The sequence below is a fragment of the Copadichromis virginalis genome, linkage group LG13 (genome assembly GCF_057382275.1).
Source record: "Copadichromis virginalis isolate Kocher_CV1m ecotype Utaka linkage group LG13, C_Virginalis_male_GT1.1, whole genome shotgun sequence".
NCBI classification, from domain to species: domain Eukaryota; kingdom Metazoa; phylum Chordata; class Actinopteri; order Cichliformes; family Cichlidae; genus Copadichromis; species Copadichromis virginalis.
In genome coordinates this window covers 16,926,603-16,952,857 of record NC_140630.1, presented here as the reverse complement: position 1 = coordinate 16,952,857, position 26,255 = coordinate 16,926,603, and the positions used below count along the sequence as shown (strand labels likewise).

General features: G+C 39.0%; 2 protein-coding genes across 4 annotated transcripts; one reads left to right on the top strand and one right to left on the bottom strand.

The window, feature by feature from the left end:
- Window positions 1-3,456: 3,456 nt before the first annotated feature.
- On the top strand, window positions 3,457-8,060 carry cuedc2 (CUE domain containing 2). Of its 2 annotated transcripts, none has more exons than XM_085477610.1 (9): window positions 3,457-3,583; window positions 4,316-4,401; window positions 4,488-4,631; window positions 4,761-4,822; window positions 4,921-5,051; window positions 5,166-5,333; window positions 5,419-5,483; window positions 5,568-5,628; window positions 5,711-8,060. In XM_085477610.1, the coding sequence occupies exons 2-9, from the start codon at window positions 4,328-4,330 to the stop codon at window positions 5,855-5,857; spliced, it is 852 nt and encodes a 283-aa protein (XP_085333736.1). In that variant the 5' UTR covers window positions 3,457-3,583; window positions 4,316-4,327; the 3' UTR covers window positions 5,858-8,060. The 2 variants fall into 2 exon arrangements, with proteins under 2 accessions (XP_085333736.1, XP_085333737.1); XM_085477611.1 differs by lacking the exon at window positions 3,457-3,583 and adding an exon at window positions 3,611-3,882.
- Window positions 8,061-8,162: 102 nt separating this feature from the next.
- On the bottom strand, window positions 8,163-21,687 carry hif1an (hypoxia inducible factor 1 subunit alpha inhibitor). Of its 2 annotated transcripts, none has more exons than XM_085477607.1 (8): window positions 21,274-21,687; window positions 17,055-17,305; window positions 15,953-16,101; window positions 15,721-15,866; window positions 13,764-13,870; window positions 10,772-10,835; window positions 10,578-10,688; window positions 8,163-10,264 (listed from the first exon to the last, which is right to left on the bottom strand). In XM_085477607.1, the coding sequence occupies exons 1-8, from the start codon at window positions 21,451-21,453 to the stop codon at window positions 10,208-10,210; spliced, it is 1,065 nt and encodes a 354-aa protein (XP_085333733.1). In that variant the 5' UTR covers window positions 21,454-21,687; the 3' UTR covers window positions 8,163-10,207. The 2 variants fall into 2 exon arrangements, with proteins under 2 accessions (XP_085333733.1, XP_085333734.1); XM_085477608.1 differs by lacking the exon at window positions 21,274-21,687 and adding an exon at window positions 17,517-21,263.
- Between the last annotated feature and the right edge of the window lie 4,568 nt (window positions 21,688-26,255).

Here is a 26,255-nt window from a genome sequence, read left to right as displayed (position 1 = left end):
ACATGTTTTATAGAAGTAAATGTTTTCTTCTGAACCTTAAAAAGGCCTGCAGCAATAGCAGGAAAAAAAACCTCACTAACCCTCAGCTGCACATTCACATTACTGGTATATTCTATTCCATTTTCGTTCACTCAAGTCCAAATTTAACAATTCTGCTCACAGCACAGGCTGAGGTCAACCCAGTACAAGCAGTCCAAACATGTCTCCCACTCACACTGAATGCACTGTAGCCACTGTATGCACAGAGAAAGTCTTCACTCATAAAACCAAATCAAAGAAACCTAAATTTGTACATCAGCATGGGTTAATGCTTTCAGATAGGACAAAATTATAGGTGACTTTTAACAACTTCCAACCCCAACATCATCGACACAACTGTTATTAATCCAAATTTGCACTCTTAAATTGAACTTTTCTGTCTGTTTTTTGGTTTTTTACATAATTCATTTTTGCATTTAAAAACGTAACATTGGGAGCATCTCGCCATCCCAGGAGGTTGTGGAAAATACACAAAGATATTCTAAAATTCTTTTCTTGCTTTCATTTATTTTTATTTTATTTTTCTCCAACTGAAAGGTCTCATGAGAATGCTATCTTTTCAAAAAATAGAAGAGGTCCTCTTGTCACTAATAACTCAATGCTGCCACCCAGTGTCAGCACATCTGTTGATTTAAAACAGCGGGTCTCAGACTTTCTCTGGCATTTCCCCCTTTTTGGAAGCTAAAAAAAATATCAACAGTAAAAAAAAGGAATCCTTTCTGGGTTTGCAGAAAAATCATAGTCATTTAACTTAGTTCCCAAATTTTTCCAGCTGGCCTTTCAAAGGCAAAAGTTAATTTTGTCTTTATCATGGTCTGTGAGGTTGATTTAACTACTGAACTTTGACTAGAAGAAGCTATAAACAGGACCTCCAGATGGCTTTTGAGACTATTATTTTCTGTTTGGACATGTGCAAATGCAGTTAAAACCTTGTTTCGTGCATTAAGGTATAAGCAATGGCTGTTCTAAGTATGAGCATGCGCAATATAATATTACAATATGTTCTTCAAATGTGTGTATTACTACTTGCAGGCTGTTCTCGGTGTTGGGAAAACACAAAGAGGGGAAAAACACCATGCTGTCCTTTAATACAGATACTACATGCTCTCCTCTGATACCTCAGCCCCACCTGTCTAGCCATGAGCTCAGAGTTGAAACAGAGTTCAGCCAAGTCGAGAATTGTTCTTGCTTGTTTTATCAGTGGTGTGTACCATATTTCCCGATGAAATACTACAGCCGGCAAGAGATACTGCCAAGGGAGCAAGGAGACAATTGAATGAGCATTAATGATTTACAGGTACATATCTGCTATAATACCAACACAGGCGGAGGTAACTGAGAGCAGGCTCTAATGACATCATTGATGTTGCCTCAGATAACACCTTGATCATCAACTATGTATGGATCTGGCAAAAGATATAAGATAATGTCAAAGTGAGAGTAGACTGTTTACCACCCTACCATAGGCTGGTAAATAGACCAATATTCAGACACTGAGTCAGGAATTTAAAAAAAGAAATCTACACATGTATCAATAAGACAAATGAACTGTAAATCTTGGGTTCGCAGTGGAAGATAAAATGTATTTTCTAAGAGAAAAATATTTGATGACAGCTGGAAAATACTTTGGGGGAAATAATTATTTGATCTCATGCTGAATTTGTAAGTTTTCTTGCTCGCAAGAAAATGAACGGTCTCTAATTTTTATGGTTGCATTTTAATGGAGATGGACAGAATATCAGCCAAAAATCATGAAGAAAACATGTTACACAAACGTTATAAATTGATTTGCATGTCACTGAGTGAAATATACATTTGATCCCCAAGCAAAACATGACTGGAAATCATAATGATATGACATTTCTTCTAGTTGGTCACCAGGTTTACATTCATGTCAGGAGGGATTTGGGGCCACTCCTGTTTACAGAAACTCTCTAAATCCTTTAGTCTTCTTTTACTGCATCTTGGCAGACCCTCTTGGACTGAAGGCTGTTAATCCATGACCCTATTGTGCTTCCTTTTTACCCACACCTTTGTTGCCTTGAAAATATTTTTGGGGCCACTGTCATGCTGGAAGATCCATCCACAGCTTAGAGAAGGAGGCTCTCCGCTATGATTTTATGGTACGTGGCTCTGTCTATAGGCCCCTCTGTGCAGTGAAGTAGCATGTACGCTTAGTAGAAGAAACAGTCCAAATCATAATGTTTCCACCTCTGTGCTTGACTGTGGGGATGATGTTCTTTGGGTCATACTTAGCACTTCTCTTTCTCCAAACAGGGTGGGTAGAATTGATGCCAAAGAGCTCATTTTTGTTTTCTACAGTCATTGTGTGTTACCAATGGTGTTCTCACTGACTGTGGTCCTGACTGTCTGCAGATCATTTACCGATTCATACATATAGTTTTGGACTGATCCACCAACTTTCTCATGATCATCCTCACCTCATAAACCAAAGATCTTGTATGGAGCTTCAGACTGAGGGTCACCAAAAGTTGTCACTAGTTCTTGCTGATGGTCTTGTAACTCATTCCAGCTTCTTTTGACAGCTTTTTGGTTTTGCCCATGGTGGCATAGAGGTTGGTGTCTAAGAAGTATCTGTGACTGATTGATTGATTGATTGATTGATTGATTCATTCATTCATTCATTCATTCATTCATTGACTGATTGAATACTTATTTTACCCACTAAGGAAAAAAATGTGACATTTTAAAAAAGGTAACAATGACCTTGAACTGGTAGGTATTAGCACTAATAGCTCTGAGAAAGTCTTACACTGATGTTTTTGCATTTCCGCCATTCGTTATCTACTTACTATCTACCGTCCATCATAAAATGGGTACACTGGATAACCAGGATAACCCACCATGTCACAAAGCTGAAATCATCTCAAACTGGATTTTGCTGTGTTTTATTCGTCAAACTACATTCTTGAACATAGCAATGAGTTCAGTATACTCAAATGGCCTCCAGTGACCAGATTTCAGTGTAACGTAGCAACTTAGGGATGTAGTGGAATAAAAGATTCCCATTATGAATATGTAGCTGACGAATCTGCAAGAATGATGTGATGATATTATTTTAATATAGACCAAAATTTCTTAGGAATATTTTCAGCATCTTGTTGCTGCAGTGAGTGTAGTTCTTTGTTATTTGTAGCAATATTTTGTCACAGTAACTGTGTATTTTAAGAGGGAGCAGGATAGTCCCTTGAATATATATGAATATTTAAAAAACATATGTTAAATAAAATATTATTCTACCATGGTCTCTTGGTTGTTTTGTTTTTTGTGTGTGTGTTTAAGCTTGACAGTGCAGATTCAAAAGAAACAGTCTGAATTGCATTAGATTTCCTTTTTATTTCAATTAAATATAACCAACATTATTAAGGATTAAACATTTTTAGAGGAAGTGACGTGCTAATGTTTTGAATCGTGCCGTGCAAGTTTGCGGTTGTCACGAATAGAAATCCCTGTACTGACCTGTCTTCCCCGTATATATCTGGGGAAAACCTTTTAGCTTCATGTCTCCATAATTTCTCTCACAGTAAGTTTTCTTCAATACAAACCCGCTCTTATGTAACAGCATTCGTTTAGGCATTCAGCGTTGAGTGTTAGCTTGCTTGTAGTTGTTGTCAGCTAACGAGAAGCCACTTTGCTAGCGCTAGTTCTCCAAGAGCCTGCAGCTATTTCTCTAACGAGATGCCCAGATGAAGGTTAGCCTTGTGGATCAACAGACACTTGTGATGTTGAGAAAATACGAGTGATATGTGTGTGAATAACAACACACAATATCGTATAGCTTATGATAGCTAAGCCGTGATGCTAGTAATTAACCATTAGCGGGTAAGTAACAGCTGCAGTGCTAATGCTGTGCTGCAAAGCACGAGAGAGGTCATTGTATAGTTGTGTGTGTGTGTTGTGCTAAAGCGTTGTTAGCTGCATAGATAGGCTGTTGCTTAACTATCTGAATTAATCTGCCTAATTGCAATGGTAAGTCTTTCCTCAAAGTTTGTAATATTATGGTTGCATCACAGCTAACCACATTTGAGATCTGTCCCGCATAAAAGTCATCGCTGCCTGCTAGAGATGCTGGATCTCAAGCTTTTGTAACAACTGGTTTTGTAACGTGTTTATTTCAGCATGAGCTGACTGTGTACCAAATCTGGTAAATGGTGACAGCTGTTAGGTTATTTAAGGGTCTGCATTTGCCACTGCTCAGTACATAACTGACGTGATCATCCAGCACTTTGACTTTTGTGCGTATTCTACCTCACAGCAGGAGAAAGTAATGGACCTCCACAAAATTATCCACAGTGCACTGCAGGAATTTATTCAGACTTACATTACTGATGCAGATCTCAGGTAAGCAGCCCCCAGCCTCATTTAAGCCTGAAAAATCATTTTCTATGGCTTTTGGAAGTAACTTCCTTTCTTACCGTGCCATGCAGCACACTGGATGATGTCCTGTTGTCTTACATCACTGGGGTCCTGGAGGATCTTGGTTCCCAGCAGAGTGTTGAGGAGAACTTTGATGTGGAGGACTTTGCAGAGATGCTAGAAGCTTACATACCTGGCTTTGCAGAAATTGACAGGTAAACAGACTTTCTCCTTTCTCTGGATGGGTTAAGAAAACCACATAACAACTGTACTATGTGTTTTAATGTTATTTCTATTTTTATTTATTTTTTTAATAACAGTTTTTTTTTCTTTTTATTCTGCAGTGTCAAAGTCTGTGAAATGATGTTCAGTCTGGCTTCAAAACTAGCTACTGCTCGGACCTCAGGTGGCAAACATGTTCATTTTCTCAGCGTTTCTAAAAGTGTGATTCTGATACCTCTACTATTCTACTAAATGTTAATTTATTTGTTCCTTTTTATTTAGCTCGTGAAGAAAATGGTATCCCCAAGGCAAGGACAGAAGAGATCTCATTGAAGCTCACCAGCCTGCCCAGTGAGCCACCAAGAAGAGAAACGCAGTGCCTTAAATCACAGACAGAGGGAGCCACTGCCAAGGTTATCGATTCACCTGACATCAGCACATTGTTTTTTTACATATTTGCATTTGTCTTTTTGTCCTACTGTAGATATTGTTACATCCATTAACAAATATTCACGTGTCTGTGTTAGCCACCAGTGTCTGAGTGGGAGGCCCAGGAGCAGCACTTACTAGAGATGTTTCCCAAGTGTAGTCTGACTGAGGCTCGCAGCGCCCTGTCTATTGCCAAAGGAGACATGGAGGAAGCTGTTCGTCTTATCATAGAAGGGGATGTTCAACTCAGTCCCACACCTCTTAACGTGAGTCTCTGATAGACACAGAAACGTTGGTTTTGTGTTCCTCCTACCTTCCTTAGCAGTCTTTGATGGGATCCTCTTGTCTCAGGTAAACCATGGGAAGAGTATTTCCTCACTGGCAGACCAGAAACTTAAAGAGAGCATCCTTGAGAAGTGAGTAAGAGTGCTAGTGTGACTCAGCAGAACTTTCCTCATTTGTTTGTTTCTTGAGTTTATGACTGTGCTTAATCATACCAGGTACATGCTGGTGGACAGGGAGGAAGATAAGAAAACACACCGTCCCGTCGTTCCCAAAGATGTAAGCTTCCCCTTATACTTCTATTTTCTTCACATCAAATCTGTTTCATGCCTCTAAATCCAGGTGCACTCTGTTGTGACAGGCTCCAAAGAAGCTAGTTCGGTACCACGGTAACCAGGTGGTAACCACGAAAGGAGAACGGTATCAGCTCGTGAAGAAGGACGAGACCGAGGACATGAAGAAGACATATGTCAACCTCAAGCCAGCGCGAAAGTACAGATTCCATTGATGACGAGCACAGTTCTGAAAGAGCAGCTAATGACAGTATTGTTTACACTATTTTTAATTTATTAATTTCATTTAGCCTACATTTTGTTTGTTTTTTCCCAATTAAAAGCTGACATCTGCAGTGTTGTCAGAAGCTTCTTTTGGAAAAGGAAAAAAAAAAAGTTACCTTTTCATGCCTTGGTTAAAACGTTGGATTACAGTGTTTCAGTTTTTTATTGAAAAACTGAAACAGATATTTCAGTCAGGATGTTGTGACTTGCGTTCTTGTGTGTGTTTGTAACAGCCTAACCTATCTACGTTTGGCCATCTCAGCAGGTCTGATGTTGCTCTGACAGTATTGAGGTTGTGTTTGTTTAAAAAAAATTAATTTTATTTTTTTTATGCATTTTTCTTTTTAAGCCGTACTGACATTGTGAATGAACCTATATTGATTTCTGTAACTAAGTTTTAGTGGTGCTGTAAAGTTTCTTCTGGACATTAGAATTATCAGCTGTTTTATGTACATATTGATTCAAAGAGGCCAATTTCATTTAGTTTAAAGTTAGGTCCAGAGTTTGTTGGACAAGGACACTGTTGTTGGAGTTTTGCCTCTGCACTCCACCACGGTGGATTTTAAATAAGATAATCGTGATGATTTAAAACATTAGTCTTAGATGTTTATTGGTAAAGTCAAGTCCTTCCTCCTTGTTCTTGTGTAATCAGTGGTTTACAACTTGTTTTAAACTTGCTGTATTTAAATTGATGAATTAATTGCAGTTTGTGAAAATGGAGGATATGCTGATGAAATTGCTTTTCTTACCCATGTAAATAATTACCATTGTGACCTTTAGTTTTTTGTTTTTTTTTTCTATGGTCTTTCAGTTGTGGTGTACACACTCAAAACTACAAAAATTGTCTTTGTCCAACAAATTATGCACCTAACTGTGTATTGTAGCCAGTAGGAGTGCTGCAGATATGTTTGTTCAGGCCTTGAATTTTAAATCAGTTTGTTCAGTCCATAAGAGGAAGTCCTGATTGTTTACTTTAACCACTTTCTCACACACGTATTAGGGCAAAAGGATGTTTTAATATGCAAAGTTTTACGGTATTTTGGTTGTTTTGCCACAGAACACTATCGTCCCCTGCATCTCCCTACATTGTTGAATCGCCTCAGGTCTTACTCTCTTTCTCCTGTCTGGCAGCTCCATCTTCATCACCTCCTCTGCACATGTTCAAACCAGCTCAGCTTTGCCTCTTTGTTTCCAGACAGCTAAACCTGAGCTGTCCCTCTGATGTACTCATTTCTAATTCTGTCCATCTTGGTTACTCCCAGTAAAAATCTTGGCGTCTTTAACTCTGCAACCTAGGTGTTAAAGTACTGAATTTAAAACCAGAGGGGAAGAAAACGCATTACAATAACTTGATCTGAAGTCTGACAGAAGTGAGATTTGACAACCTACGGATTCACAGCTCATCCCTAATAAAGGAGGACGTACACTTCACAGGCCTTACCCAGCTGAAAACATGTCCGTATGCTATATAAATTCATTTTTCAAGACATGTTCAAACAACTGCAGCACTCTACTTTCTAACATTACGAAGTTGTGTGTGTGCTTTCTTTCACACCCCTAATGCAGAGTAAAAAATGCTGCTGGATGACTTCATTTTAAAGTTCATTCCAACAGGATTACCTTTATTTTTGATAGAGATGTTTAGATTTTCAAATTCTCCAATCATGTATTTGTGATAATAGATCATGTGCTTTCAGGGTCCGTTTACATATTACCGAAGTGGTTCTCTTGTCACAGCGCCTCTCATCTCGTTTGTGTTCTGTGAGGTTTGCTTCGCATGTGATTGTGGATGTTTTTTTTCCTCTGATTGGATTCTGATTTCTTGTTAGTTGTAGATTAGGATAAATGGGGTTTTCTTTTAGATATATGCGTTGTGTTTCTTTCTGCGTCCATTTGGACCAGCTATAAGCATTTGTTCTAAATGGATGGTATATAGTTTTCCCCTCGGTGTAGTGTAACAGCTGGGTGTTGGAAAGATGTCTTGTTTCTGGTGCTTATCGGCAGCAATGTTATCTTTAAATACTGTATGATGGTGTTACTGTAGAGCATGGAATGGATCCCCTGAAGCTGTTATAGTGACAACCGAAACAGCTTTCCTCGCTCTGAGAAACTGCTGACGCACAATTTATAGTAAATACTAATTTTGTAGACTACCATATGAGTTGTGTCTATTTATTCATGTACATACATAAGGTGCTAAATTTGAATATTTAAGTTTATTATTTAATTTCACAGCTTTCAGTAATCAGTCAACTCTGAAGAAGAAGAACAAACAAACTTTAATCAGAAGAACAAGGAGATGACATTTAAAAAAAAAAAAAGAAACCACAGGCATCCATCAATAAAAAAGGAAAAAAAAAAAAAAAAAAAAACATAACTATCTCTGCAAATAAAATCATTCTCATCTTTAAAGCAGCTTAATGCCAGAGTGACAACAAGCATTTTTACTATAAAATTGGAAAATTAAAAAAAAAATAATAATAATCTTGTGACATTTAATACCCTGCCCATTTAAGACAAGGCACGCACAGTAATTAATTACCCTAGCAAAACAGTCTTATTTTTACAGAGTAATTAGTACTCAACGTTTGATCACTGCACAATTTGTGAGAAGAACAAATGATGATTACTATCAGGAGTTTAAAGGCTGAACCTTGAGCAGAAAGAAATGAAAAAATATTGACAATATATGTATATTTCCATTTCAAGGGTTCATCTCACTGATTTATTCAGTTACATTATGAAGATACCATCTACTGGTTGGTTTGGCACATACTGCACAGGACACCAGTCAGCCACAACATTAAAGCCACTGATATTTAAGTTAATCAAACTGTTCTGCGAAACCATGCTCCTACTGTAGCATTCGTGTGGATGCTACTTTGACGTGCGCAAGCCACCGTACCCCACTGTGCTCGCTTTTAATACCGTGGCCACACAGCGTGTACCAAATGGTGTCCCTTTTATTTAATGTACATATTAATAACAACTCGAGAGAGCAGCTTAAACTTCTATGACAGCCATCTTTCAAGTCGCTCTCGCGTCAAGATCTTACAAACCTGTTTGTGTGAAAGTAAAAATACATTTTTCTCATCTACAGATGCAAATACAGCATTTTCACCAGGAATTAAATGTTTGTATACATTACAGAATCATTTAATTTCAAAATAGACGTATGTAATATAACATTCTGATTAAGTGTACTGTAGTCCACATCAAGCTTGAAAAGCAAATGCAAACCTAACCACTAGGTGGTGCTTCTTTGTTGCACTGCAATGGTTGATACTGAGCTACATTCCACACATTTTCCTGCTAGTTCACTAAACTAATAGCATTTTAACATGTGAGTTGTTTTAAACCGGTTTTACACCCTTTAACCCAAGACAACATGATGTGTAATTGTTCTAAGAGGTTTCCACAAATTTCATATTTTCTTTCTTAAAAGTTGCAACTAAATCTGCACTGATCAGCTCATTTCAAGTACCCACTTCTCCTGATACTGGTGTGCAGAGTAGCCCATCCCAAAGAAAGGCCTTGAAGTAAAAACTCAAAGAGCAGTTTATAACACACACAAAGGAAAAGAAATCACTGCTAAAAAGAATGTGACATATTCCTTCAGCTGAATATATGACCCCCCCACAAAAACAAAACAAAAAAAAAAAAAAAAAAAAACACTTTTTGAATATTACTGTACTGCATTAACATCTGTGCCTATGTCTTTTTTTTCTTTTCTTTTTTTAAACGAGAAGTCTTGCTGATCGTATCCGAAGCAAGTCTTAGGTAGGCATAGAGGAAACGCAGATAAATATTCCCAAAAACCTCAGCTGTAAAGCTGTCTTTGAATTGCAATAAAGATTATGATTATTACAACATAATGAAATGAAATTTACTAGTCAAGCCAAAACTGTATTACTCCATGTATATGACAAATATCCTGATGTGCACTGTACATATAATACCCCTCTGACTCTTTCATTAGTGGTTAAAATAACAATGCTTCTCTACCAATTTCAGACAATCAACAGCTTGAATTGTAAAACTGAGACAGCTCTGACAGATCGGTACGAATAGACAAAAGAAAACGAGAACATGAATGTTTGATCGATGTTTCTTCTGTTGCTTTTGTATTTTTCCAATGACAATGGCACTCGAAGACTGAAGCACAACGTTTTCATGATGGCCGCTTATTGCCATGCAGTGATGCGTAGCTCCAAAGACAGTGCTTACACACACAGCAGTGTCAGCATCACATGCACACAGTTTCCAAAGCAGTCTAGTCAGCAGTTTTTAAGGGTAGGGGTCTAACTAAGATCCTGCTCGTATCGCCCTTTGATCATTGTTTTCAGCAAAGGTCCGACCTACAGTAAAAGAAAAAGGGTTTTTTTGTTTAGGATAAGCTACATCACGTACTCTTACTACACGGTTATGCTCACTGCATTGTCCTGAACTGCATATATATCTTTCCTCTGTACTAAATCAGGTAAGCCATAAATATTCACAGTAACTGGGTTGCTGGAAGGGTCAGCATGCCCCAGTGATTTCATGTAACAGGTGACCTAAATGTGGATCTTATTTGATGTTCTAGAATCAGGCAATGTGACATTCATGTGCAACTTTGTGCAGTCATGTACACTGCCAGTACTTTAGAAACCGCTCTTTTCTTTTTTTTACCTCATGTGGATCTCCGAGTGCTTCTCCCAGCATCTTTTCAATATTCCTCATGATGGCTACTTTCTGATGAGCCCGCAGAGGGTATTCTATCCTCTTAGGTGTGGGGGCACCCTGGAAGTACATGTAATAGCTGAGCAATCATGAACAGACATGTGGTGGCAATATACCACATGTTTTAAAGTAACTGTACATACTTTGTACCAGAAGTTTACAGTGATTGTCACTCCACCATTCAGCAGCGATTCAATGTGATGCCACCTGAAGACAGAAGAAAAATACAATCAACTAAATCCAGTGAACTGAATGTGTTAGAGCAAAATTAACCATCACTTAATCCCAGCATTACAAATGCAAGTAAGAAACTACAAGCAGTCTAAGTGAAAATAAAACAGAATGTCAATGGTGTAGTACCCCAGTATCCCAATTTCTTGTAATGTGTGAAGTACACAAAGTAAGTGATATGTTTTCTTGTCATTGGTTGTCTGTGCATTACTGGTGTTAGCATCAATCAATCAATTTATTTATAAGCACATTTAAAAACAACACAGGTTGACCAAAGTGCTGTACATAGTAAAAAAGTAGATCAAACACACACAAAGAACAGAACAAAACTCAGTGACAATTAAAAGCTAGAGCGTAGAAATGTGTTTTCAAACGGGTTTTAAAAATGTCAAGTGTTTGAGAGATCCTAATTTCAAGATGCAGACTGTTCCAAAGTTTGGTTGCAGCAATCGCAAAGGCCCGATCTCCTCTGTTTTTTGGCCTGCTTCTAGGGACAACTAGAAGTAATTTATCAGCTGACCTGAGAGTTCTACTAGGAGTATTTTTAGTTAACAGATCAGAGAGGTATGATGGAGCTAATCCATTTAGAGATTTAAAAACAAGCAATAAAATCTTAAAATCAATTCTACAACGTACTGGAAGCCAATGTAAATGAGCCAAGACTGGGGAAATATGGTCATGTTTACGTGTGCCGGTCAGGAGTCGAGCTGCAGCATTTTGAACTAGCTGAAGACGAGAGAGCAGAGCCTGGCTGATACCAAAATAAAGACTGTTATAGTAGCCAAGTAGTCAAGCCTGGATGAAATAAATGCATGTAGTCAGCAAATGACAAAATGTTCTTAGTTTTTGCAAGTGCCCTGAGCTAGAAGAAGCTGGCTTTTACAACAGAATTTATTTGTTTCTCAAATGAAAAGCTGCTATCAAAGAACACTCCGAGATTCTTTGCAAGCACTGCAAATAGTACAATCTCAGTTTTTTGGTCGTTTACATTCAAAAAATTTAATGCAAACCATGATTTAATGTCATCGAGGCAGTCTAGCAACACTTTTAGAGAGTCCGTAGAATTATTTTTAAGAGGAAAGTCAATTTGAAAATCATCTGCATAACAGTGAAATGAGATTCCGTGTTTCCTGAAAATAGAGCCTAATGGGAGCAAGTAAAGGGAAAAAGAGTACTGGGCCCAGGATAGATCCCTCAGGAACCCCACATGTAAGGTAAGTGGATGTGGATGAAGAGCCACCAAACCTGAAAGAAAAACTTCTATCAATTAAATAGGATCTGAAGCATTCAAGTGCAGTTCCTTTAATACCCACACAGCTCTCCAGTCTTGATAAGAGAATCCCACGATCTACTGTATCACATGCCACACTTATATCTAAAAGCACAAAAATGGCAGAGTTACTAGAGTCAGCAATTAATAAAAGATCATTAAGAACTTTTAAAAGCGCAGTTTCAGTGCTATGTAGCGCTTAATGCATAATGGTGGCAAGAAGACCTCTACGCTGCCTTCTTAATGACCACGTCCTCCATGATCAAGACCAGTAAGATCATAATCCATGTACAGGAGGGGTTTCAAGCGTACGACACGTGGGCCAGAGGTAACCCACCAAAGGATCCAATCCAGCCCACAGGATGCTTTTGGAAAAGGTGGTATTTTAAAGGAGGAGGCCAAAACTTTTGAGCCTTTAACTGCATTTTCATTAGTTTTAGTCTATACCAAGACATAACCTGTAATAACCTATAATCTGCCATACACCAAGTAGCTCAACAGATAAACACCAACTGCAAGGAAATTTTACTTTTTTATTGTTAGTATTCATTTTAAAACCATTTACAATAGGATTTGGGGGGTTTTTTTCCAATGATTTTACAAAGTAAATAATGGAACCGTCTTTCATTTCTTTACAGTACAAGCCCTGCTGACCGGTTCATTTGATTTACCACAGCATTATGTTGACAAACAGATATATTGATGAAATTGTACTTTTCTTAAGACACATTTGGCATTAAATACGCAGGTAACCTTCTTCACACTCAAAGTAACAATTTTGAGGTGTATTTCTTTATACGAGATATTGGGCAACATCTTTACTGGTCCACCCCATTTAAGATGAAACTGAGCTTTATGTGACACATGACGTAAAATGATTTTTGACACCCCTGATCTGAAGGAAATCAAGTGCTATGCAACACATACAGCAAGTCATGACATCACTCGTCAACACAGAGACTCATGTCAACAACCTTGCTAAATGGTTTAAACTGAAAAATGTACATCAGGAGCAAGAATTTGGTTAAACTAAGGAGTGCACATGAAGTTTATGATGGAGAAAATGGAAAAATGCTCATTAAAAAAAAGGGACCAAAGGGTTTGTTCACTGTGCACAAATTTCACCAAAATCTGACTAATGCTCAAAGCGGAGTAGTGGATTGTGAATCGTGGACAGATGGACAGACAACTGACTCCTCCCCATGGCACAAGCTCATTTGTCCTTTGGCTACATTAGCTAAAATAGCAAGGCATAATACGATGAGCAGACATGTACTGAGTGACAAAGTGACACAAGACACTACTTTTACACTAAAAAAGGAAAAGATCATGTTTTAAAACCTCTTAAATGACAGAGGCGGAATACAACGCACACTTCCTCCTCACATGGATGTGAAAGTGCGACTCAGAGAACTCCATCACATGACACATTAATGTCACGCTTGCTTTTTCTGGGCTAATTAATGAGGCCAACCTAAACCAAACGACTGATGGATAATCCTGCAACAGCCTGCTAAGTGCTTAAATAAAACAAAGCCATGCCGAGAGCATGAAAACACAACAGCTGACAGGGCTTCCAAGAAATGTTTGCACACATAAGATTGATAGAAAGATCACAGAGATATTATTCTTACCAGTACATTGGGATGTAGAGCACGTCTCCGGGGCCCACGACAGCCTCATAGCCAACAACATTTTTAAAATTTGGAAACTTCTCATGGTCTGGATTATCAAAATCAACCTATAAATGAATAAATAAATTATATAAGAAACAGGAACATATTACTCATCTGTCTTCATGAAATATAAAACACATTTAAAAAGGTGCAGATTAAAGTTATTAAGGTAAATTAATAAAACAAATCTAATGTTATCACATTAATGACGTCATTGGAATCAAACTTGGGTGTATTGCTACATACAGCACACAAAAGTTTGGTTTCACTCATCAAAATGTGAAAAATAATTATATTAGAAAGTTAAAGATGAAATATTCTTTTCAATATATTATGCAATGTTGTATTATTTTTGTATTTCACAGTTTTTACAGTATAAAAAAAGGAAAGGAGCAAAGTGCAAATGAAATAGAACCCTAACCCTTAATGCAATGGAGCTAAGGCTTCTTTATAATCATAACTAATTAAAAAATAAAAATATTACTAAAACCTTATCCAGTTTTCATGTGCCGTCTATGCAACTGCCTGGTGTGACACATTTGAATAATTATGTTACTAAATTCCACTAAATGTGTTGTTAATGTGTTTCAGCTAGCAAGCCTTTTCGCAGGATGGAGCTGGCTTTGGACCGGAGATCAAACATATGAAGCTTTCTATGTGTTGTGCGTGTCAAACAGGTAAGTATACAATGTTGGGCAAGCGTCACCTTTCAACCCATCATTTCATCTCTAACAGAAAACGCAGAGTGGCACAAACACATACTGGCACTGTGAAAATAAAAATCTGATAGCCTACAGAAGAGAAGGCTATCACAGGATAAGCAAAGGTAACAGTTTCTTCAAATTTGTAATGCAAATAAGGAGTTCAAACAAATGCCGCAGGGCAAGTCTGGAAGAGCAAGAAAACTGCATGTCGGATTGCCACTGATGACCTGCAAAAGACTGAGAACATTTTAACAGTCTCTGGAGTGGTGGTGCACGGTCTTACTGTGCAGCAACACCTCTGCAAATTTGCAAAGTAACATCTAAGCAAGCCTGACACAATTTGTAAATCCAAACTGATATTGTTGAAATAAAACCGACACCAATAAGCAGCCTGGCTTAATAACATGAACCCCTCCTGAATGGAGCAGCTCAAACACACTTTGGGTTTGTGCTGCAGCTAGTAGTATGGGAACATTTAACCGGGAAGAACGCATTTATGTAAATGCCAACTCCTGGAAGCACATAATGATAGTTTAAAATCCATAACAGCAAGGAACACAAAATACAGGTTGCACCACAGCCCTCAGGCCCTTAAAGTGAACATCAACAATATATTTATAAACCTCAAAGGAGAAGAGCATACAAGACCCATACAAGAGAATAACACAACTACACATCTTGCAGGATAAATTGGTGAAAACTTGCCAAACAAGAATTGAGACTGAGTAGAAAGAGGAAAGAAAAAAAACATCTGTATGGCTTTGGCAAAGAGGGTGTCATTAAGCAGAGAGTGATCCTTTCCTTTTTTTGTTATTTTAAAACTGCAAAAAATTTAAAAATTTAAAAAATGGAAATAACAGTGTCATCTTGCTGAAAGTTTAAAGAAATTTAGCAACTTTCGGGGTGGCTGTAGCTCAGGAGGTAGAGCATGTCAACTGCTGATTGGAAGGCTGGTGCTTCGATCCCTGGCTCCCCCAGTTTGCATGCCAAATATCCTTGGGCAAGATACTAACCCCGACTTGCTCTCCGATGCATCCATCGGAGTATGAATGTGTATGAATGACAGTTAGAAAGTATAGATAACTGTGTATGGGTGAACCCAGCATGTTGTATAGACTCCAGTAGAGTAGAAAAGCGCTATACAAGAATCAATCTATTCATCTTATTCTTTAATCATTTGACCAAATTTCTGCACCTACAGTACAACTTACTTGGCTCTGTCTGTCACAGGGGTGATGAACAGGGTATGGATAGAGACATTCAAACTGGTCTGGCGGGAAGAGGATGCATCTCTTATGGCCTTTAATCTGTGCAAAGAAATTCTGCTGCTCGTCATAATGCGCTGGCGTCACATTGCCTGCGGTGACAGATTAACAGAAAATGTAACGCAGGGGTGACAAAAATAACTTTGAACTTATTTTCTTTCTGCTGCCAGAGCCTCACCCTCCATGCCAATGAGCAGGAGGTTGGATGTCAGCTGTCCCCAGCTTCTCTTGGCTTGCTGCTTGTTGATCCAGTTCCAGTTGAAACCAAGAAAGTCAACAACGATCTTCTTTCCTACTGTGTCGTTCAGCGTCTGCTGCAGATATACCCTTGAAATGCACGAGAAAAGGGCACATGCAAAATGTATGAGCCTGAGACAAAAGTGGTATAAAATACACTGGCATTATAGTGTACAATGACAACTTGTTTACCAGCTCCTGTTTCAGCTGACTACATCTCCTTTACACCACAAAGAGAAATTTAGCATTTAAGGAAGTGGCTAGTTTAAATCCAAATAGGTAAAAGCCGCTTTGCGTGTCGGCAAGTCAACAGTCAGCTCTCTTTAGTAAATGATCTGTCTGTGTGTGTGCTGCCAGGCCAAGTCAGGTCACAGGAATAAGCTTCTCCCATGGTTCTCTGGTGGAAATGCTTAGTCATGGCCACCGCTTTCCTCTGCTGCATTACGCTGTGAGTGTAAAAACCCTTCCCTGTTAAGTACACCTGCAGCACAAGCACATCTTGTCCCTGACATTCAATGAGGCCCTCGTGCACCATATTTCTATACTTAGGGGTGCACTTAAGTGGTCCGCAGGTGCGCATGCGCTGTCAAAATAAAAGACGCGCACCAGATAAGAAGTTGTAACGCGCGTTTGCGTACATAAGATTTTGTGGAGGAGGACAGACATTTGTTTAGAACTCTTAAAGATGTCGAAGAAGCAAGCTCCTTTAAGCAATTACTTTGGTGTTCCTCCACCTCCAAAGAAATATCAGGAGTCCAAACCGCAAAAGAAGCACGTATTCTCGGAAAAGTGGTTGCAGGAGGCGAGCTGGTTTCAAACAAATGATGAAAACACAGAGATGGGGTGCAGAATATGCCATGAAAATCCCACTGTAGTGGACAAAAACAGTACCTTTGTACGCAAACGCGCGTAGCAACTTCTTAGCTGGTGCGTGTCTTTTATTTTGACAGCACATGCGCACCTGCGGACCACTTATGTGCACCCCTGTCGATACGCCTATATAACAAACACACCGCTTCGACTAAAATATCATTTCATCCTACCTTTCATCTCCTCCCCTTTCCTCCGTTTCGTGCATTTGATCCACAAATTCGTTAAACTTCATTTCCATTCGCTGAGACTTCGGGACAAAGTTCTCAAAGTTGCACATTTTTTTCTCATCGTAGTAAAGGAATTTGTGGTTTCCTGAAATGTAAACAGAGAACTCTCCGTTTCCAATGTTGTCCTTGAGGTATGCGATATCCCATTTGAGAGCTGGGTACACGAGGTTTGTGTCTGTCAAAACCACCGGTTCCTGAAAAAAATAATAATAAAAAGCATTTCAACACAACAGAAAAATCTAACTTTATTTCACGCAATTGAAAGGTGACGTAAGTGACTTTGAACATGGCATTGTTTATGGAGACCGGTCAGAATACTTCAGTCTGATAGGAGGAAAAAGTAACTCATCACCACTCATCACGCCCAATGCATAAGAGCATCTCTGAATACAAAACACATCAAACCTTGAAGATGGGATACAGCAAGAGAAGACCAGACTGGAACATGGACCATGTCCATTTCGCCTTGTATCAACCATTCACGCTCCTGGTGGTGGTGAAACGATGTGGAGGATATTTTCTTGGCACACTTTGGACCCCCTGAGACTAACTGAGCATTATTTAAACACCACAGCCTACCTGAGCATTGTTGCTGACCATGTCCACCCCTTTATGACCACAGTATCTTCTTCTGATGGCTGCTTCCAGCAGGTTAACATGCTATGTCACAAAGCGCAAATTATCTTAAACAGGTTTCTTGAACATAACAATGTTTACTGCATTCAAATGCCCCCCCTATTCACCAGCTCTCGATGCAATAGATGACCATCACCATTATAGTGAAATGGGAGATTTGTATCATGGGCGGGACTCCAAAAATTCTGCACCAACTGCGTGATAACAGCATGTCAATATGGACAAAAATCTGCCAAATGGTTCCAGCAACTTGCTGAATCTACTACTACTTTTAATTCTTTATGGCAGCGTGGAAAAATCTCACAACTAGACTTCAGTAGATTGCAGATTACAGTCAAGTGATTTCTGTTTTTCTACTCCACCCAATTCAAGCGCCTAATCCTAGCTGCAATGGCCATCATAGGTCAAAAAAACCCAAAACAAAAACAGCTGGCCACTGTTCGTCTGCAATTAGCGCAGGCTGTCAGTCCACTGTTTACCTTATCTGTCAATATGCCAATTTTCCACATCTATTTACTCTGAATGACAACGTCAAATTTTGTGAAAGGAGTCCAATATGAGTTGATGGATCAGTGAAGTTCACAAGCATGTTTTGCATTTTTTCATATTTCAAAGGTCTGACTTCAGTTCAGGAGATGAAACGTGGGGTGAGAAGGAAGAGGATGAGTGGAAAAGAGGGAAAACAGAGACATAATGAAAATATACATGTAAAACTGTTAAATAGTCAAACAACTACTGTATTGAAGACAGACAACTTGGTGGCTTTTGCGAATCTGTGCCCTGTCTGTTTTTTTATGGACTAATTCTAGGCTGTTAAAATGCATCAATCTGTTAGAATATGTAATTATACACTAATAAGTGTAAATCTTTGATTACAGTGTTCTTTTTGCCATTAGAAATCCAACCCAGTACTACCAGGCATACCTAATATAGTGGACAGCGAGTGTACAATGGTAGGATAAAAATGTAAAGTTTTACTTTACATTTCTCACCTTTATGACCAGCACATAACTATGCTGCATAAATTAAGAGGAATGCAAAAAGACTGCTGAAGTGTCTTTCAAGGGCGACTTTTCAAGCTTTTAAGTAAAAATAATAATAATAATTAATTAAATTATTAATTACACATAAAAAATAAACATTAACTGTTGCTGCGTGTATCACCATGTTGATTTTGTCGCATTATTGTTCATAAAATCTCCCAAAATATTTGTTTAATAACTGCTCTGAATGCCATTAAAATAAATATATCCCAGCAGCTTGCAGCGGGCTGCACGGGGAGTATATGGCAGCACACTCTGAGCTACGAGGCCTACGTGACTAACTGAACGTACACCGCTGCGCGCGCCCCCGCCGCCCGCGTGTCTCGTACGTTGTGCACTGTACTGGTTCTCGGCTTCACTTTCACCGGACAACTGGGAGAATTTTCGGTGGCAAAGGCTTGAAATGATGCTGTAAATCCTCGACGCCGTCAACTAACTGTAACGTTTTGAAATATAGACACTTTAGTTATGGTCTGTGTTTAAATTAAGATGGCAGGTGGAAGCAAATAAGGGGGGAAACTGCCATTTACTTCAAATACATCTTTTTTTTTTTCTTTAGTTTTTACGCCCGCGCTTTATGTGCGTCGTTTTAAAATAGTTAAATATATCTCATTATTTTCCACTCTGCCTTAATACTGCTGGGAAAGAGAGTCGGTAGTTTTAATATGGATGTTTTTGTTAACATTAAACAGCTAATAAGGCGACACAATTGACATGTCACATTTGAAGCCGTGTTTGGTAGCTACAGGGGTCACTCCTAGCACAACCTGTGATCTACATTACACATACCCCTCAATGTGTCTTTTTTTTCACTCATGTATTAATGGTTGAATCAGAATGGCTGCAGCTGTTAAAAGCAGTCTCTCCAATATGACAACACCAAATAAACAAATTCCAGTGTAAAAGATGCCTATGATAATGAATAAACGGGGGTAATTATACTCATTTGATTATCTCTGAGTGCATTTCCCCACCCTAACCTGCCTTTGCTAAATATTCTACACCATCATACATATTACTATTTTTTAACTGTTGCACAATTTGCAAAGTAGAGATCTTGAAGCCCAAATACAGATAACTGCACCAGTTTTGAGGAAGTTGGAAGAGCACAATGTGTAAGAAAAGGTGTGAAAATGTGTAAGAAATTTTCACTTCCCTTGTTCCATATATGGTAATAAAAATGAAGTGTGAAACGTGAGTAAGCTTGACAATATTACTATCCGTGTTCTGTTACTATTCTTAGATAAACATGTCTCAAGAGCTGAAAACTGTCATGGATTAGTGTGCAGAAGAATAATAAAAAGCAGAGCAGGAAGCTGGTTTCTTTGGAGAAGTATTAGTAAGATGACACATCTACTTCTGTGCAAACCAATTCTGATTACAAACAGAGAAAGTGTCAGCTCTATTAATGTGCCATTTTGCAATATGCTTTTGTTGGGCACATACACCTACTCCATAAAGTTTTATAACGCATACCATATCTTAAATGAGGAAAGTTAATATGGTTAACAGTACCTTTATAGCTCTATATTCCACATTAAATTCTTGTGAGACAACACTGAAGTGATTAGAGTTTTCTATGGAGAGTGACTTAGGTGTCACTTCTTTTTAAATGCAATGGCCTGCATAGAAGCCATGCACCTATACATGATTGGTCAGTGGCCCATCAGTAAACTCCTGTAACGGGTAACTATTGTCTAGAGAGGTCTCTTGGTAAAAGGCTCCAGCTAAATTAAACAAAGAATAAGAGCAATAAAAGACAGTGGACGTATTATGATATTGTTTGCCTGCTCAAGATAGAAATTATTACAGCCTCAACCTTAAGCAGACGAGGCATGCATTTCACTTCCATTTGTTATGGTTGGAGTTAACCTACAGCTGTTTCATCAAGAAGTTGGGGAGAGGTGAAAAACCTATATCAGATAAGACACCACAGAAACGCTGATTCTTATAAACACTTCTGTGTGTAGACCACAATGATGATCACCCCAAACAGCTCTGCAAAGTCACAAAGCACAGATACCGGATCTGCTTATATTAATACGTTTGCGTCCAAATGTGGAAGAAAAAGAAAGCATCTTGCTTTGGGTGTAATGTGCTGTCACGAAAACCCATTTACAGTGCCAAATTCTTACATGGCAAGCTGGAACTCTGAGGATTTGAGCTTGAAAATTAAAGTCTCTGTACTAAATTTAAATGCATCATACAGATTTATGTTGACCACACTGAGCTGATGTAGTGTTGTGATAAAGCAAGGCTAAATCTGTCCAGGATGTGTCCTTGGACACTAAACAAAACTCTAAGATTGTTCGCGATCTTTCACTGTCACCGCGTTGGTAGATAACCTGAAGACTGATATTTCTTAGATGAAGCTGTTACTAAAATGTTTGTGCTGCAGCGGTACTTTTTTGGTTTCTGTAAAAACACGGGGTGCAATTTTAGCGAATCTTAGAAGTTCCCATAAGCTAACTTAGCAATTTTACCTCATTGTTTATTAGCATTTCTGCTCTCGGGTCCGTGTGAGACAGCCTGGGAATGGGCTTGGTGGGGAAAGAATACTTTCGGAGCTGGGATTCATCCCAACCCCGGCTCTGGACGCCAGAGAAAGCGGCACCACCTTCGCTCGTCGCCGGGTCAGCTTCCACCACGGTCGCCGCTGCCATGGTCGTCGACAAGCGCTGATTAGCCGCCTCAGTCTTCCCCTGAATAAAACAACCATACACCGGTTTTCGCTGCTAACGATATCCCGCTAGGCTACACAGTCAGCAACGGCACTTTCTTACAAGCTTTTCCATTCACAATTATTAATCGGTACAAGAAAATGTGCGCAGTCCCACAGAGAGCACACAGCTCCGCTCCGTGCAACTGTTTGTTGACAGCTAGAAAACAAACGAAACCAACTCATATATACTCTGGTCTGATAATGTGATGCTCAGAATATCGGACAGCGACTCCTAGCGTTGTGGCTGACTAAATGCTACTATTGCATCTATTTCCTTTCACCACAAGGGGGAGCAGTCGCACTTACTTTTTTCACAGTTGTGCAGAAAGTCGATAGCAAAGAGGCAACGAGCCCATCAGTGATAGGTTAAAAGTCACACTTATATCATCTAGTGTGCAGATACAAGCTGGAAGACTTTGTTAACTGAAAAAATATGTCCTAATTAGAGCTCAGCCTACATGTAATATGAATATTTTATTTAAGTGCTTCACTTTATTCCTCTGTTATGCAAAATTTTATTGCATAAATCCGATATTGCATGGTTTTCAATACAGGAAACGCTAGTGTAATTTTAACAGGACTTTTAATTCACAGTGACAATTAGAATAGTTTAATATAATGGACATCAATTATATTGTTCTATACAATGGCAGGGCAAACGATGGGGCTGAGTTGGCATTGACCCCCATAGTTAAAGTACCATAACCCTCAATCAGTGTAAATATACCTCCACCATCCACTTTATTAAATACACCCTATTAGTACTAGATTGGACCCTTTTTTGCCTTCAGAACTCCCTTAATTTTTCATGCCATGCATTCAGTCAGTTGCTATCATGTCCAATATAGAGACAGAGTTGCTGCAGATCTATAGACTGCACATCCATGGTGCACTCCACTCCACTCCACTGCATCCCAGAGGTGCTCTATTGGATTGAGATCTAATGACTATGGAGGCCTTTTGAGTACAATGAACTCCTTGTTGTGTTTAAGAAACCAGTTTGAGATAATTTGAGATTTAAGGCATAGCACATGATCCTGCTGGTAGCAGCCATCATAAGATGGGTACACACTGCTCATAAGGTGGTGTGGTGTTTGGTCTTTAAATGATGCGCAGAGGAACTACTAAGGAGGAGCCCAAAGTGTACCAAAAAATGTCCCTCACCCCGTTACACCCAACACCACGGCTGAAAGCCTGAACTGTTCAATGTTGTTTGTGCCAAAGGTTGGCCCTATCTTCCAAATATCGTCATGTTCAAAGTCACTTAAATTGTCTTTCTTTCCCATTTTGATGCATAGTTTGAGTTAGGCAGGTTAGCTAGACCATATCCTACATGTCTAAATGCACTGAGTTGTTGCCAGGTGATTGACTGAGTAGACATTTGCATTAATAAGCAGTTAAAAAGGGTACCTAACAAAATGTCCAGTGAATGTGTAACTATGTAATGTTAAATAATAATATTTGCAAGTTTTAAAAGACAGACTCCCCCCTCACCTACCTCACAGTGGTTTGGTATAGTGGACTGAAACCTGTCTTAATATGACAAGACATCCTGAAAATAATGTAGAGAAACACAAACTCTTACTTTAGGGACAGAATGACATTTATTGGCGTGTTATTTAATGCCACCATAATCATAAAATGATATAAAATAAGATCAATCACACACACATTAAATACATGAAATACAATAAATTAGGACCAGAAAGAAAGGATGGCAGCGGCTTTATTGTGTAGTAGTATGTACATTTGTTTGTGAAACCAAAGATCCCTGGTTCAACTGTGGGAGGAGGCACAGATCCTGCAAAAGCAAATATGTGGCCCTATCTACTGTGGTGACCCCTGTGTGAATAAGGGAGCAACTGACAGTAGCTTCTATATAAAATATGTAAGAAAAAATAACAAAACTGATGAAGTTAGAAGCTCCGTGAAGGGAATTTTACATTAAACAAACGTGTTAAAAAGCTCCACGTGAGGATTGAAACTGTAAACCAAAAAGCATGTATTGTACCAAAATACTCTTTTAAATACTTTTGTTGAGTAGTTCCATGTTAAAGTACTTCTACTCCATAAGATGTCAGGGGGAAATATTGCATTTCCCCTTCAGTGCTTTAATTTCTCAGCCATAGTGGCGGGGATACTCTTCAGATTATAATAATAATTAATATTTTTCCTGTAATATTCTGAATTCAAGACTCATACTTTGAATACTAATTTAATTTGATTATGTGTCCCAGTAACACCACACAGTACCCCAGATGAGCCACCTATATAAGTCAAACTTTCTGCTTCAGATAAAGGAAGATGTAGTATTTTGATAGTGTGGCTCTTATTTCAGGAAAAAGACCAACTGCTTACAACAGTACTGGTCTTAACAAAGCACTGCATATTAAAAGTTTCATGAAAGTTAATCAGTGATGATCTGAAACATGAGTCTTTTTTTACTCTAATATTTAGGTACTCACACACTATGCCATGCTCAGCAGGCTGATTAGCCGATGCTGCCTTGTTCTGTTATTTAAATAACAACTGCTTTTAATGCTACACATAATTTTAGTTCAATAATGCAAATGCACTTCCTTTATGTGTTTTCTCCTGATTCAGTATTTATGTTCCCATGCTTAGTGTTGTTTGTTGTGGAGATCAGTGAGCTGAGCGGATCCCTCTGATGCTTTATTTTTCCCGTAGTTACTCACAGCCAGGAGATCAAACAGCCTGGTGAGTCACAAGAAACTTGTTGCTCCATCCTGCTGACCAATACCAGCAAATCTACCACTGCTGTCTTTTCCCCAAACAGCTGACAAAGCAATCACTCTGTGTTACAGTGGATCTCTACTGACGAATAGAAGCTGTTCATATCTATAGCACTTCCAAAAGTTGCAACAAATTTTGGCATTCATTGAGTTTTATAAAGCAGAGTAGAGCGCATAGTGGAAGTAAAACTCATCTGTACTCATCTGTGTTGGCTTTCATGCTGACCCTCTCCCCTCTAGGTGTTGCAGGTCTAAAACCCCTAAGCCATAAATCCTATAAGCTGAGGATTCTCTGAGGCATTATAAGTCATTTTCCCAACTTTAATTGTTTGCAAACAAAAATACTCCACATCAAAAGCTCAAAGTCTTAAAATTAGGTTTTAATACCGACGCTACTGTACAGATTAAAAGAAAAAAAATCTTTTATACATTATGCATCTCGCTGTTTTGGTTCAGAAGTTCAGATTAATTATTTAAACTGTGAAAGTAAGCAGCTGCTTTAAAACAGATCCCACAGTTCCCGTGTGGTGGTGGTGTAACCTGCTTCCCTGTCACCTCAGGCTCATGTGTTACCGCAGATCGAAAATGGCAGGGCCGGCCCGAGAGACGGAAGTTAAGACCGCTCGGTCAGAGGTCGTGTCACCTCTGCGTGGTGGGAAACTGTGTGCCCGGCTCAGCGACGAACACTTTGCGCTGTTTCACACATCCGTGATAATATTTGGTTAATTCAGGTCAGCTCTCTTCAGTTCATCAGGGTGTGTGGTAGCGCATTTGAGGAAAATGCTGGTGTTTGCATCAAACTTTATGTCTGTCTGCCAGCTTTTTTCTTTATTGTAGTCCAAATATATTGAAGGTATTTAATAGTAATAAAAAAATTATAGTAAAGCAACGATTTAGAGTTAGAGTGAGCATTAATGTTCTCTGTCCTTGTGAATCTTCTCAGCTGATCTTATAGTCCAGCCCCTGATTTTAGATCTCATTCAGTGAACAGGAGAATAATTTCACAGATGTGTCAAACTGCTCAACTTTAACCTCCTAAGACCCGAACTCTTTCATGGCACGCACTTTTAGTTTCTCTTTGCTATTTGGGTTGATTGGGACCTGATGAATGTAAAAACAAAGAATTACAGTGGGGCAAAAAAGTATTTAGTCAGCCACCGATTGTGCAAGTTCCCCCACCTAAAATGATGACAGAGGTCAGTAATTTGCACCAGAGGTACACTTCAACTGTGAGAGACAGAATGTGAAAAAAAAAATCCATGAATCCACATGGTAGGATTTGTAAAGAATTTATTCGTAAATCAGGGTGGAAAATAAGTATTTGGTCAATAACAAAAATACAACTCAATACTTTGTAACATAACCTTTGTTGGCAATAACAGAGGTCAAACGTTTACTATAGGTCTTTACCAGGTTTGCACACACAGTAGCTGGTATTTTGGCCCATTCCTCCATGCAGATCTTCTCGAGAGCAGTGATGTTTTGGGGCTGTCGCCGAGCAACACGGACTTTCAACTCCCGCCACAGATTTTCTATGGGGTTGAGGTCTGGAGACTGGCTAGGCCACTCCAGGACTTTCAAATGCTTCTTACGGAGCCACTCCTTTGTTGCCCGGGCGGTGTGTTGTGGATCATTGTCATGTTGGAAGACCCAGCCTCGTTTCATCTTCAAAGTTCTCACTGATGGAGGGAGGTTTTGGCTCAAAATCTCACGATACATGGCCCCATTCATTCTGTCCTTAACACGGATCAGTCGTCCTGTCCCCTTGGCAGAAAAACAGCCCCATAGCATGATGTTTCCACCCCCATGCTTCACAGTAGGTATGGTGTTCTTGGGATGCAACTCAGTATTCGTCTTCCTCCAAACACGACGAGTTGAGTTTATACCAAAAAGTTCTACTTTGGTTTCATCTGACCACATGACATTCTCCCAATCCTCTGCTGTATCATCCATGTGCTCTCTGGCAAACTTCAGACGGGCCTGGACATGC

What these genes read in the sequence shown, in the direction of transcription:
- cuedc2 (XM_085477610.1), top strand. Translation starts at nt 4,328, where the DNA reads ATGGACCTCCACAAAATTATCCACAGTGCACTGCAGGAATTTATTCAG. An exon ending in GGCTTTGCAGAAATTGACAG is followed by an intron (nt 4,632 to 4,760) that starts GTAAACAGACTT and finishes TTTATTCTGCAG; the next exon opens with TGTCAAAGTCTGTGAAATGA. An exon ending in AGCTACTGCTCGGACCTCAG is followed by an intron (nt 4,823 to 4,920) that starts GTGGCAAACATG and finishes CTTTTTATTTAG; the next exon opens with CTCGTGAAGAAAATGGTATC.
- hif1an (XM_085477607.1), bottom strand. Translation starts at nt 21,453, where the DNA reads ATGGCAGCGGCGACCGTGGTGGAAGCTGACCCGGCGACGAGCGAAGGT. An exon ending in CCTGCTCATTGGCATGGAGG is followed by an intron (nt 15,867 to 15,952) that starts GTGAGGCTCTGG and finishes CTGTCACCGCAG; the next exon opens with GCAATGTGACGCCAGCGCAT. An exon ending in CTCTACATCCCAATGTACTG is followed by an intron (nt 10,836 to 13,763) that starts GTAAGAATAATA and finishes TTCTGTCTTCAG; the next exon opens with GTGGCATCACATTGAATCGC.